This window comes from Centrocercus urophasianus, unplaced genomic scaffold, assembly GCF_019232065.1.
Source record: "Centrocercus urophasianus isolate 14NV4802_14NV808 unplaced genomic scaffold, USGS_Curo_1.0 seq_15, whole genome shotgun sequence".
In the NCBI taxonomy this organism is placed as follows: Eukaryota; Metazoa; Chordata; class Aves; order Galliformes; family Phasianidae; genus Centrocercus; species Centrocercus urophasianus.
Window position 1 is genome coordinate 31,307,431 of NW_024884697.1, and position 14,887 is coordinate 31,322,317.

Below are 14,887 nucleotides of genomic sequence, written 5' to 3' on the forward strand. Positions count from 1 at the left end.
CCGCAGTCACCCATGACACCTTTCTGAACATGTATCAAGCAGTTTGCCACTTAATGCCTTTCCTCATTCTGGATACTTCTTTCCAATATTGCTCACCTACATGAAATCAGAAGCATTGAGAAAAATGCTCTAGGCAAGCAGTGAAAGAACAGGTGGGCAGGTTTTATATTCATATCTCAAACAGATCTACCCAGTGGACAAAACCTGCATTTGGCTCAGATCAAGGATGGCACCAGCTCTGCAAAGGCACTAAGACCTGCTTGCCAGCTTTGTTTCTAGGAGGCGGCCAATGTGAGTCCCTGTGGTGTGAAAACTATTCCCAGAGAACTGGCACAGGAGACTGCAGCCATCTGAGGTGCTCCCAAGCTGCCTGCCAGGCAGAATCCAAACCAAACAACAGTCCGCATTCAGTTGCCTGCACTGATCAACCCAGCCTCTGCAATAAATTAAACCCCTTCTTAATTGTATTGTCCCTTTTTATGTGCAGCACTATCCAGAGCAGCTCCACTGGCAAATGACGAGATCTTTCAATACCACCCTCCAAGTAATTTATATGTAAATAATAAAAAGCGGGTCCCAACACTACTCCCTGCAGCACTCACCAATTAATCTCCTTTTAGCTTTTTACTGCCACCCTTTGTTTCCTGCCCTATAGCCAATTTCCAGTAGACTGTGCCAACTTTCCACTTAGTCTACAGCTTCATATCTTTTTATATTAATAACCTGTGATGCAGAACAGTCTCTCAAATGTTTTCTCTTTTTCAGAAATCAAAGTGCTCAGGCAAGATCATCTACTGCATTTTTATTTGTTTAATTCTCTAGTAGACATACCCCTGAAGGACTTGAAGCTACTAAAGCGTGATGTTTGCTTCCTTAAACCACCTTGACTCCCTTTGATCAAACAGTACTTCTCAAAGTCCTTGCCTTGCTCATTCCTTTAAATGCTGTAATTCCCCAAGATTTCTCCAGAAGGCAGATGTGAATCTAAAACAGTCTCCTCTGACATATTTGTGAAGTTGTCAGGAAGATTTCACTAACGCATTTGAGAAGGGAAAAATTCTCCTTGGTTACTCTCTTATCATTTGCTCTGCTGGGTGATGTTGGGTTCATCGCCAGCAAAGACCAAGTGCTTTTGTCAGAGCCACACTGCTTCCACTGAATAGCTGAGCTGAGTTGAGCTGAGCTGCTGCTTGAAAATTTCAGGATAAAATTCTGCTTCACAGCTGCAACAAGAAGGGCCTTGCTGAGCCTTAAAACACAGAATTTCCTGCTGAAAGCTTTCAAATGAGCTGTTCCATTATGAAAAATAAATATTTAATTCCATGCCAGAGAGCCTCAGCCATGGCTTGCCTGCTTTGTGCTTCTCCAGTTCATTATAAAAGGCTCAATTCTCTAGAGCTCACCAACCTGCAGAAGTTCTCCATATCTGGTCTCAAAACAGCTGAGCCACTGAATCCTGATTACATTTGTCAGTCTTGGCTACATGACTTCTCCTCCCATAGCCTGGCACTCTATCAAAGTGTAAATTCACACCACTCCCAAATTACTTCCCTCTCTATTTTTGGATGTAGTCGCAGGGATGCTTACCTTTCCTTCAGACAAATTTTGGTGGACATACCATACCAGAATTTTGTCACACAGCAGTAAAAAAAAAAAAAATAAAATCACCTTTCCCCCAGATTTGGAAAGGACACTGTCATTACAGCACAGAAACAGAAGCCAGACTTGGATTCTCCCCATGTCACGACTCACTGTGTGCCTTCACTTCCTGTGCTTCCCCTTTTCTAGGTCTGGAAACCAGACATTGTGCTTCCCTACCTCTACAAAGAGGATTCAAAATGCAATGCTGCGCTAAAGGCCAAATGTGACTGTCTGCCCGAGGCCACTGCACTTGCTTCCAAGTGCCAGGTTTCCCAGATGGCAGCATAAAGACTTTTCTTAGTGCGGGTTTCTGCACACGGTGTCCACATATAAACAGAAGAAGATGAAGAAAAATGTGAGGAGATGAAGTACTGGGGGCCTCTCTGGGAAGAGAAAGAAGAGATGGCAAAAAAAAAGAGGCTCAGTGGCAAGCAAGTCAGAGCATATGTTACTTCCTAATATAATTCAAGTTTGTGGTTAGTTCTTTTTTCTTTCCTCCTTTCCTATGTCTCTAAATCAAGGTCACTGGTGCTCTGTCTTTACTCCTGCTGCCCTAGTAGATTTCTGCTGAATTTAGCTGAAAAGGGAACATGGAAACACAAACAATTTTGCTTCCCTTCAATAATGCAGTTAAGAGATCCTGAAACGTGGATAGCATAGGAACTGAATGCCATACTCCAGAATTTGAACACGTGCACACACACACAGTACACACAAATTAGAAAAGCCCATGAGAGGCATTGGTTTATATGCACAGAAAAATACAACAGCAGCAATTGGCAGAGATGATACTGCTGAGATACTGCGCTGCAGCTATTACATACCCCAGAAACAGTGCGTCTCAGCATGCCAGGCAGAAAAATAAATAGGTAAAATTGCACCATTTCACTGGTGCTAAGCAAAACCATCGAAGTGATGAGGGCAGAGCTGCTGCCTGCCTGGCAGAGAACAGCAGCAGGTCCCAAGTGATGGACTCCACACACTTGAAGTGGGGAGAGGGAAGGGACTAGATTGATAGCGAGGAAAAGTGAAGAAGGAGCTGTCTCTGGACCTCCTCCTTTTACCCAGGACCAGAAAGTCTCAGTGTTTCTTTCTAATTTTCAAGTCTCAAAGATGTTATAAGCAAGGTCAATTAAGTCATTTTCTTCCTTCCTAACAGTGTTGTGTCATCTGTGTATTTTCATTCTCTTGCATTACAGAACCACAGAATTGCAGGGGCTGGAAGGGACCTCAAGAGATCATTGAGTCTGACTCCCCTGCTAAAGCAGCTACCCTACAGTAGGTCACAATGTGCTTTATTTATTGCTGTAGCAAGCAACAGATTCAAGGTCAGGTACTGGGTATGGTTAAAACAACAGAAAGCCAGCTGACAATGGATGGCAATTGGGCTACAGCAGTAAAGCCTCCTCTTTTCAGGATGGCATGCCCTTGCTGAATATTTTATAGAGAATATGTCATCTGTTCTCTGATGTAGGAAGACAAATAAAACCACAGAGTAAAAATTTTGCATTTCTTCATGGGCAAAAAAAACATGCAACCTCCTTTAGAAGCCTGTATATCTTTCACTGCAAGGTCTATGGTGATTAAAAACTGGACTTGTATGCAAGTCAAAATGATGGAAGCATTTAAAACTGATTCCCAAACAGGTAAGTTGCAAGTTCACTACCTCATCATAGTAAATATCACATAATCTCCTCCTTATGCTATCATCTGGGAATGCGCAGTGCCATGTATACCATTATTTAGGGTTTGCACAAAACCAGCAGAAAGGATTAAGCACAAGATGTGAAGAGGCAGCCAGATGGAAGCATAAAGCACTCTTCCAACATGCTTCTGGCATTTTCCTACTTAGCAGTTAGATTGGTACACTCTGCCTAAAGCAGCATGCATGCTACTGCGGAAGACATCCAATGCCCCCTTTTGGAGAAGGCAGGTCTATCTCTGCTTCTGTGAAGACATGATCCAGGCCTCAAAGGAAGTCAGAGCACATGAAAATGGGGAGAGATGGTCACAGTGAATGGTGAGGATATATGATAGCCAACGACAAGGGAAAGAATACGTCAATAATGCTCTGGCTGGGATAAGGATCAATTGGAGGAAGGCAAACAGCTGGGGAATTCATAACATTCCTATTCCAAGGATGTTACTAACTTCAGGTGTCACCCCACAAACACCTTTGGGAAGTGCAGCATGTTACCAGGATTGAGACGCAATCAGAACGGAGTCAGAGTTGGGAAGAACAAATAAGCACAGTAAGTACATTTGTTTCTCTCCCACAAATGAGGTCGTTGAAGCTTGGCAGTTTTACCTCAGGAGATGAGGATAGGAAAGGTTTGATGTAGATATTGGAGTCGTGGACCTTCAGGTCGTGGTCTCCCAGTCCTCGAGTCACGCCAATTGTTGCCATAACCCGAGCCTAGAAATAAAGAGATGGGGTCAAAAGCTGTTACAAGCACTGTGCCAAGATGGAAAGAGACAACATTCCTACTTGACAGTTGGACTACATGATCTTAGAGGTCCTTTCCAATCTTAATGATTTTCTGATACTCTATAACTGCTGCAGTCAGGGATGAATTTCCCTTATTCTCCCAGGAGCTTAAGATTTAACGTAGCTAATCAACTTCTAACATTCACACTCACAGTATCTCCATTTCTTATTTTGTATTTGTCCACATTTCAGTCTGCACACGTTCACCTTAGAATATGACCACCTGTGAGGTGTGAAACTATATAGAACCGATTTGTGACAGTCACCTGGCTGTTCCATATCAGTCAGTGAGAGCACTCCTTCAGCAAATTATACCATTTGTACAAAGTAAGTAAGTACTGTAAAAAGGACAAGGAGCCTAATTACTCACTTAAGAAACCTGAGGCTCCCTCCTTTTGACATAGTGCCACATATTCTCTCTACCAAGGAAAAATGCCAAGGGCCAGCTGCTGAATACACAGAGCACAAGAACTGCAAGACCACACTGGTGATGGTGCCAATGGACTCTGTGGCTCTCTGCTATTACTTCAGTTCTAATGCTTTTTTCCTTAAACATCTTCCTCTTGAGACAATGACTGTTTCTCAAGAGGTGCCAGGCTCTTCTTGAGTAATGCTTCTCCAGGGACAGACCAGGCATTCTGTCTCATGGGGAACCTAGCTCTCTGCTACCTGCACCTCACTTCTGTCAAATTCTGGCTTTGCCACAGCAGCTTCTGAGCAGGAATGCTCACAGCAACAGTAACAGTGCGAGACTGACTCAAAATTATTTTGTCTCATTCACCCCTGGCTCCATAAGGCAATAAGAGAGTAAATTAAAAAGATGTGAATGAAACATTTTGCAAATAATTATAAAACTAACCAAATTCAGAGATAAGCTGCAGGTCTGAACCTTCAAAACTTGGGCTAATTTTGAACAGCATGCATTTTTGCATTGAGATAAGAACCTAAAGCAGCTATAAAGAGGAGCACTATTTAGAAACACAGTGAGCATACCAATATCGGCAAACTGACACCACTGCGCCCTTGTATTGATCCAATTGCTGCATCCAGCTAAGCTTGCTGGGATCAGCACTAATGATCTCACTGTTCTTAATCAAGGAATTGGAAACAAATTTCATCCAAATGGAAGGGTTCACTTTTTCCTTTCAAGAAAAATTAACAGGAATCACATCAGAAAAATTCAAAGGTGAGTTCACATACAGCAGCAGAAGATGTGGTTAAGGGCTGTTATAATTCCTAAATCCTGCCCTGATCCCTTTTCTTCTTAATTAGGTTTTTTACATCTCAAAGCACTGTACATTGTTATTAAAGAACTCCCTGCTTTGTTTTCAGCAAACAAGAGCTATTTTGCTGTCTTCATCCAGACTAGTTATATATATCTTACAATCAAACCAGGATCATTTAAAGTCATTTACTGAACAGGTCTTACTGCAGCCTGGTTATTTACAATGGAACAAAAACTAAATCAAACTGAACAACAAATGACTATGCTTGCTACAGAACTGCTTTTTAATGTCGAGCTCTTCTTTTTCCTCCATCCTAGACACGAGACTGATTTATGACAGAACCAAGATATTCTCTCAAGCTGTCAAAACGATAAAATAAAGAGATACTGAGTGGAAAACATTGGACTGCCATAGGCTAAGCTGAGTGGTAAACAGCGCAGAATTCCTTCTTCTTTGCCCCGAGGAAAGCGCATGTGCCCACCTTCTTGCCTTCTCCATAGATAAGGGGAAACTTCAAGTCATCTTCCTCAATGGTTTTGTATGCCCTGTGGGGGGACAAACAACATTTATAAAGCTTGCACTCAATTAGTGACCCAGCGCCCTGAAACAAACAGCTGTGATTTCTTCATTGCTTTTCTTTTTTTTTTTTTTTCCTTTTGAATCATTATTTTTCTAGGGACTCTGTTTTTTATCCAAGATATACTTTCCTTTTCCTCTGGAAAGATTATTATTATTATTTTTTTTAATGAAGATTTATTCAATTTCTCCAAAGAAAAAGTGATCACAAAGAAGGACATAGTACACCAATCTGCTCCTCTTGCCTGCAAGGAGAAAGAGGTAGACTGGTACAGCATCCTTATCAGATAAGATATTGTTGGCTATGGCAACAGCTATACCATAATACAGTGCCATTAGAAAATATTAGCCAACAAAAAGCCAAGAAATGACTAGATGCACACAGTTAACACGGAATGATGAGCAACAACTGAGTGCATACGTGGTCACGGTGTGAAACAGCTCTCCAATAATGTTCTCACCTTTCAAGATTGCTTAAACCAAGCAGCATTCACACGCCGAAGAGTTTTAAAAGGCTATTTAGTGCTTATTTGACCTTGACTACAACATTCAAGGTTGCCAGAAATTTTATATTTTGCAGTACTTTTCCAATGGACATGGGAAGTAAATGTTCATGCTCTGATTCTGCTCAGACTCTGTGATCAAGGTACGTCACCCCACAGCTTTCCATAGGGACATGCTTCCTTTTGCGCTACAAAATTGACCCTCCCCAGATTATTTCCTGCATGTTGTCCTTCCTCCATTCTATGCCTGCCTCAATCCTTGGAGTGATACCAAAACCATCATTGAAAGCACAAGTCAGCACTCCTCAATGAAGCAGAAGGGAGAGGACCACAGCAGGGCCCTGCCAGCCCCCACCAGCCCCTGCTGTGTGGCTCTGAAGCGGGGCTGGCTGCTTGAGCCTGAGGGAGATAGATTCAATTTAAGCAATGTGACACAAATCAGCAGGAAATTAAAAATTAAGGGTGAGGTCCTAAACTGTAATTGAACTGCCCCCTGCTTCAATAAAGTATGGCATAGATCTGGGATCAATAGTGATGTTTTACATAGCTATGCATATTGCAGCAAACAAGCAAGCCTCGGACTTGAAGTAGCAGTGTAGATATTTAAGGCCCACCATTGGTTTTCTAGTAATCTCAGGTTTGGTCCTTTTTGGGATTTGGGCAGTAGGGTAGAAAAAAACCAAAAATAAACCAAAACTAAAAGAAGAAACAGCAGTGGAAGTCTTCACACCCACACTACAAGATATCACTAAATGGAACCAGGTAGGGTTTGCAAAACACAGTGGGCACTTCATGGGAAGCTCAGTAGTCAAGAATACCTTGGATACCTGGGCATCTTAAGTGATTCTATGGAAAAAACATTTAAATAGCACAAATCAGTACTCATAGCCAGCATAATAAAATTTTACTGACATTCAAAACTTGGAATGGCATTTTCTTGGGAAGGATGAGTCAGTCAGTCATGGACTTTGCTCCTGTTCCTTTCTTTACATCCAGCAGGCAATAAATCAGAACTGTGCCTCACTCACCAACTTGGGTATCCTGCTTTGAACAAAGAGCAAAATTTTACCACAGTTCTATTCACTGCCTGGCTGCTCACGAACACATCCCACAGCTTCCAGCTGGGCCTACAATGCTGGAAGCATTGGGAAAACCTCCTTGAGAAGAAGTCGGAATCCTTCTCATTCCTTTGCACAGAAGCAGTTGTGCTCCAACACCAAGACAAATGGTGTGTCAGCTGAGTCCATACTAGTCATTGGAGTCAAATGACTAATGCAAACCACAAGCCCAGCAATTCCTGTTGGATTTTTAAGTTGCTAGACATACTTGTTACAAATAGCAAACATGAATAACTTGACATGACTTCACTACTTGTAACCTCCTTTTTTAAAGGAATAAGAAAATTCATTCTTTACCTACAAGTAACATTATTTGGAAGATAACTAAAAATACTGAAGACTAAAGCTCCCACTCCACATTATCTTGTAAGTAGCCAAAATAGGGACTGACTTTTCATACCACTTTCTCCTCTCTCTTTGATTTGCTTTTCAGCATCTCACACCAACTGTGGATTAGGAAGAAAGGGAAAAAGGAAAGAGAGGTGGAGGGGAAAAAATTATCATCTGAGCCAGTGTTCTTCAAAAGAATGGTCTCCATGACTGAGTCCATCAATTCTTAAGGACTCACCATAAAGACCATCTTTCACTGTGACAATAGTGCAAGGATGTTGGCTGAGGCTATGTTGCAAAGGCGGGAGCCTACTTGTTTCATAAAGAGATTAGGAAGGGCATCTGACTAGCTTATGACCTCCTGAAGATATGACACTCAATCAGGGAAGACCCCTAGGCCAAAAGTGATTTGTTTTGTGGTTTCTCACAGCAAATCACCTCTTGGACTCAGAACTTGGGTGTCAAGATTCATCTCACACTTTTCTTTTTTCTGCATCGATTTTGCTATTGCCTGAAAAATTATCAATCTTTGAGAAACGCATAAGAATGGTGACCGCAGCAGTAGAGCTGGCATGGATACACTGAAAAGCAATCTGAGACACTCAAGAAAAGCACCTAAGTCCTGCACTACTAGTGAATAAGAATTAATAATATATGAGCTTGTGGTTTCCTGCAAAAGAATGATGAAGGACAGCTTTTCAGCTAGCAGCTCTGCAACTGCGCAGGGAAGAAGGAAGGAAGGAAGCTATGAAGTTCCTGGTGATTTATGCCATGTGAAACCTCCTGTACTTTGTACATGTGTTTATTTCACACAAGCTACAACCCTCTGGACTATTTCACTTGACTTTATGCAGTAAAGTTGCATTTATACCTTCCTGTGCTCTTTAGAGAGTATGCTGTACATAACGATATAATATGGCAATCAGTATATCAAACACAGACATATGGAGAACCTGAGGGGGTTGTTTGGCTTTTTTTAATACCAATGCAGCCTTGTTCAGACATCTTCATAATTCAGTCTACCTTGCTGTTTTAACAAACACAAATGCAGGGTTCCGATTCTCCACACTCCTCATCTCCCTCATCTGCATCCCAGAAGGATTCAACAGCTACCAGGGCATGAGAAGACAGGTTATGAAGACAAGGCCACGCTACTGCTTGCTGCTCTGAGTTACCCTAATCCTGTCAGTACTTCTGCCACGTAAATCTCTACTTCTCCAAATGGAAAAACAGAGCAGTAGCGAGGGGGAGCAAAAAAGGCAAGCTTTTGCCCAGCTAAATCTAGCTGCATTTCTTTCAGTTAACTTCATTTCTTCTTTTCGTTTCAGAAGAATTATGAAATGGTGCTGCTGTCCAAAAAAACTGAACTAGGGCTTGACATATGTACCACCCACAAAGTTACATTTGGACTCAGGACCAACATTTTGAAAAAGCAGGCCAAATCGCACCGGGAGCCAAAAGAGATGTCAGAACGAAAGAACTAGGACTGACATGATGTTACTCATATGCAAACTGGAATCTGCTCTAAATACACGAAAAAAAAACAACCAAAAAAAACCCCAAAACATCAGAAGCAGCTAAATACCAAAGACAATCTTTTTGCAGTACCTGCAGTCATTAGTAGTACATTAAATATTTGTTAAGTAAGAGACTGTCAAAGCTACACACACACTGCTGGGCTGGAGCTTGAAATGGTAGTCACCTCCCAAATACAGATTTCATGAGCCAAAATCCTAGAGAATTTCTTGCATGCATTAAGCCTTCTGTTCTTAAAATTAATCTTCTGAAAGCACACACAAATTCATGAGTAGGATGAGTAGAAGATGCAAATATACAAATAAAAGTTTTTGGTGACAAAAGAACACCCTGTATTTTCTTTTACAGCATATTGTACAAGTCTGCTGTTCATGAAAGGGTATTGTATCAGCATCCTTGGGTACAAAAGATGGTAGCAAAAAAAGTCTATGCTGACCTAAAAGCTCTGTTCTGTGGATGACATAAGAATCCAGATTCCATGCTCATTGTGTGCTCTGCTTTTCCACAGCATTTGGCTTTAGAACACTTGCTCATTTTTCACATCTCTGCTAATGACACCTGATATTTAGGGAGGAACAAAAAGAATCACTATCAAAAGGCTTTAGCTTGAAGCACAAAGCAAAACCCACTTGTGGCAAACACAAAGGTAAAGAACTACGGCATGAGAAATGTCTTAGTTTATATTGAATACAAGGATGAGGACTCTCCTTTGAGACGTGTTTGCAGACAAAGTGTATTTCCAGCACTGTTTCTCTACTAGCCTGAAAAAAAGCAAAGACATACCAAACAACATACCAAACTCTACAAAACCTCTCCAGCAAACCAAACAACCTTCCATCCTCCTGGTCTGTGTCACCCAAGGTCGAGCCTTCTTTGCCATACCAATAGAAAAGGAGATTTATATCCTTGAGAAACACACAGTTTGATAGAAACAGGTGTTTCCTTCCTGCCCTGCCCGTCCCGCAGCCCCAGCAAGGAATAAGTGGATTGGAGCTACCTTTGGATAACAGAGCTTAAACCACCACCCCAAAATGAACTCTTTGTACTTTCTATTGAGCTACACACAAAATTTTCCAAAGGGAGAAGTGATATGTAGCTCAGGTTAGGCACAGAGCACTGAAAATTATGCAATTTATGTCTCAATGAAACCATAATTTTTTAAAACATCCCTACACGTGCTTTTGCAGAGTCAGGATCTTTAAATCCAGAGAGCACTGTCTGATACTAAGTACCCTCTAGATATGTTAGCTTTAATGTTTCAGTGCCTCAGTGTCTTTCCCCTATTACTCATCTGACATATAGTTTAATGAGGCAAAACTACAATATACAAATACAATAAAAACACACAAACTATAGTTATGTTTGTTAAGAGAAATGATGATGGCAAGCCCAGGTGGATTAAAGAAGACAGATGCACATGCATATATGCACAAATTGTTTTTAGGGAATCATCTATTCTACACCAAGATACTCTAATAGGTTTTCTTCCAGGTAAAGAGAGAAACATACAAGTTTTAAAATACTTTTTCCTCACAAAAGGGAGAAATACCTTTTTCCAAATCTGAAACTGTGCAATGTTTTAGTTCTGCAAATTCCTACTCTGTTTACACATATGTAAGTTACAAAAAAAAAAAAAAAAAAAAAAAGTTTAAAATTTGTGTGTGTGTGTGCCTTGCACACAGTTATAATTTCCATCTTGGTCAAAGCAGACTGGTACTTGAACTCTGAACCTCCAGGAAGCCTGTGCTGTGGTGTACAGTCAGTCCTAACACAGAGTCTGGACTGCATCGGATTGGACACGTACCCCACCAGGAGTACCACGTACTCCTGTGGATGTAATTCCTAAGTGAAGCAAATCTTGGCCATCATCTTGTCCAGCCCACTTCAAAGACTCGAGCATTGGCATCTTCTCTCAGGCACTTCTCTGAGTGTGGCTGATTTTTTTTAATCCATTTACCTCTAACAGAGCACTAACAGAAAGCAGTGGAGGAAAAGCTGCAGATAGGGTGGGCAAGGACCTGGAGAGGTCCTTGTCCATAAAAGAGCACATTAGGAGAAACCATAACTGAGGATAATTTATAAGCACCTTTTTGTGAGCACACTTTTTGTGCTCAGGAGAAGAGGAGGGACAAAACAAACGTACTGCAGGCACATTTACTCACTGTTTGCAACTGGCAGAGCTTCCACCACTTGCGAGCACCTGAACCTGTGTGCAGGCGCTACAGTTGCACATCAAAGGGGTTCATGTTCTGCAACAGCTTCACTGGGTCAAAGCCTTTTTCACAGTGATTTTGCTAACTTAGGCACTTAAAATTTACTTCATCTCTTCTAAAAAGACAAACAGGAAGGTTTGTCAGCAACCCCTGAAGACAGACGGGTAAGGGAAGTGGGCTGTCAACACCCTATAGGCTTAATGCACTGTGATGGACAGAAGAATCATTTGTAAATTCACATTTTGCTGCACTTCTTGCTAAAAGGATGTGGTAAAGCAGATGGTAGGAAGACTGCCTGTTCACCCGCAGTGTCTGCTCCACGCTGGCCAGCTGGGATCCTCTGGAAAGGAGGGATTGTGCAGCAAATTCTTCTGAGAAAGATCCCTGTAGTGCAGGATGGGGCAGGCAAAAAGACAAAGCAAGCAGAGACCTCACAATCCCAGCAACAACACTGGAGACTGGGAGCAAGGGGCCTCCTCTGAACTGAGAGCAGGGACTTAAGTCCATCCTGAGCAGCGATGTAAAGGAGCAGGATTTCCTGAGGGCCCAGCAGAGGTCATATGGAATGTGTGCAGCTCAGGAAGCAAGAGAAAGTGTCCGGACTAGAAAGAGGAAGTGGGGTAAAATACTTTACCTTAACCAGGATGAAGATTTGGTATTGGTTTTCAGACTGAAGATTATTTCAACTTAGTTTCTGTCCAATAAAACAGATTCCACAGTCTGGGAGCCTTTTGGTGTCCTTTCACATGAGGAACCTGACCTTACATCAAGGCAGAGCCCAAGTGGAATTGCGCAGCCATGCAGGGACAGGTCTTGGTGCACTGCTTCCAGAAGATGCTCCTGCAGAACATGACTTGTACCAGGCACTTTCTTGCCAGGCTCACTTGGCCCCAGAGAGGCTGTTTCCAAAGAAGTTTACCCTCACACTTACTTTCCTTCTTTGTTGCAGAACAATTATTTTTTGTTTTTGCTTTCTCCAGTCCCAAAGACTCTGGCTCAGCTCCTGTGGCATGTGCGCACTTGGCGAAACTGGAGTCATTCATCACTGCCAGGAGATACGCTGTACGCAGCAGGCCAGCTCCCACCTCCCGCTGCTCCTGCAGCGAGGGCTGCAAATCTTAAAAAGATGCATAACATGCACATTGCAAACAGCCATTCATCATTGAGAAGCCATGCTCCAGACATCCCGGCACAGCCCAGCAAGCTGCTCTGGCTGTGCACACTGAGCAGCACCCGGCTGCCTCGCAACCGGAGGAGCACGAGGACAACAAGCCAGGCAAGAGGCCACGGATCGCTGCTTGTGCTGCGAAGGTGACATCCTCGCTCTCCACTCTCTAGAAAGGTTTAATGCTGCTAAGGTGGCCCATAATCATTAAATTATGAAAATGTAAGTTGCTGGGAGGAAATTAATACCAGGCATGGCTTGGGAAAAGGCTGCTTTCTTGTGAAGTAATTATGAAATTAAAATTTGATCTCTCCCTGGTGATTGCACAAAGGATACGGTTGAGGTCCCAAGCACAACAATACAGGCAGGGTTTCAGCAGAAGAAGCGCAGAAGGTTTCACTAGACAAAAAAAGCTCAATTAAAAAATGGGGCAGGGAGGATGACTTTTTGTAAATTACATGAATTTGGCTAAAAGGCGTAATCAAGCAGGTTATGGCACAGGGTCTGCAGACTTCCAATTACTTTTTACAAGTTGGATTCAAGCTGTTAGGAAATGCAGCTTATCTGAATAAGACTAATAATGCTAAGCTAATTAGACCCACAGGCATTAGCCGGCAGATAAATTCAGGCAAAAAGAGGGACAGTGTCACTTTAAATACTGCCTTGGGATCGGAGGAAAAGCTAATGAGGAGTGTCAGTTGGGGCTGTTTTATTAGGTGGCTCTCCAGAGGATACAGCTCGAGGTTTCTGTAGCAGGGCTTCTGTGCTTGATTCAATAAATCAATTTATATTAAATGGGGGTGCAGCGTGGGCGTCTGCTTCATAAAGCTCTCTGTGGCATTTCTCAATCTGCTTATGCACTGATCAGCCAGGCTACCTGAGCGCGCTGTCAAAGGACGTGGAGCGGAGCAGTAACGAATAAGACAGCAGCAACACTGGCAGTATTTGTTCTATCGGGCTTGTGCATTACCAAGCAAAACATGTACATTGGCTCTCACCGTGGTACTCTGGATCCCCAATAAGTGATTAATGAGACACTGGTTTTTGTGTGCCGGAGACTGAACCGCAGACTGCAAAGCAGGCTGTGCAATGAAAGCAAAAGGCATCCATCCCAAACAATATAAAATGGCTTGAAAAGTGAAGTTGCTTTTTCAATCAGATGCTCGGAGGCTGAAAGACATTCCCTGTTGGAAAAGAAAAGGGCGAGCACAGAATAGGCTGGCGGCTTGCCAGGAAGTGGCCAATATTGACTCTAGAATAAAATAGGTTTTGCTCAGCGCTAGCTCCTGGGCACCAGCCTCTGCCTTGGAATCAATCACAAGCATAGCGTATCCCCAGGTCATGCACTGTGACAAAACCTCGCCAGAAGCCAGTAGTGCCCTGCAGGTACCATCAATGGGCAAACTCAGGTGCAGCACACAGCCCTCCAGCACACTGTGCTCTGGGGCTCCAGCCCCAACGGCATGGCTGGGGCTGCACTGGGTCAAACTGCTCTGTATGGGTCCTGTACAACTGTGTGCAGACCTGGAGGGCAAAGGAAGTCAGGAACATGTCAGGACTGAAACCGGATTTTTTTGTCCAGGCTCTTTTGCTGCTGAAATTTATTGAGTCAAAAAGCTAGAGCTTTGATCTGAAAACAAGCATTCAACAAATCCTGTTTTAACGCAAACACCAGAAAGGCCTTTGTTTATGTTCTGAGAAGAAGCAAGAGGTTAATTTTGAAACCACAACGGCTGATGCCAATGGGTAATGCCTTCTGGATACCTCTGGTTAAACACAAGGCTGCAGAAGGCTGACAGGGCACACTGGATGAAACAGCTCCATGTGCCTATGTGCCGTAAGGGGCACAGTAAGCCAGAACGGCACCAAGCAGGTTTGGAGATGATGCCTGAGATGCATTCAGAGCAAAGCAGAATTGTTCTCCCTCATTTACCCACATGTAAAGAAAAGCCTGCCAACCGTGTCTTAAATGCTAAATAAAAGGAGGAGATGGAAAACACTCACTGTGTGCCGTCCTTAAAAGGAGCACAGTTCTCACCAGGCACGCCTCTTCCCCATTTATTTCTACCTCTTTTAGCATTGGCAGCACTT

At 42.8% G+C, this 14,887-nt stretch overlaps 1 protein-coding gene across 1 annotated transcript in view; it reads right to left on the minus strand.

The window, feature by feature from the left end:
• The window catches only part of PPM1H (protein phosphatase, Mg2+/Mn2+ dependent 1H), a 133,040-nt gene that overhangs the window by 13,389 nt on the left and 104,764 nt on the right, over window positions 1-14,887 (minus strand). Inside the window, 2 exon segments of the mRNA XM_042815991.1 lie at window positions 3,950-4,057; window positions 5,837-5,900. Coding sequence (XP_042671925.1) covers window positions 3,950-4,057; window positions 5,837-5,900 — 172 coding nt within the window.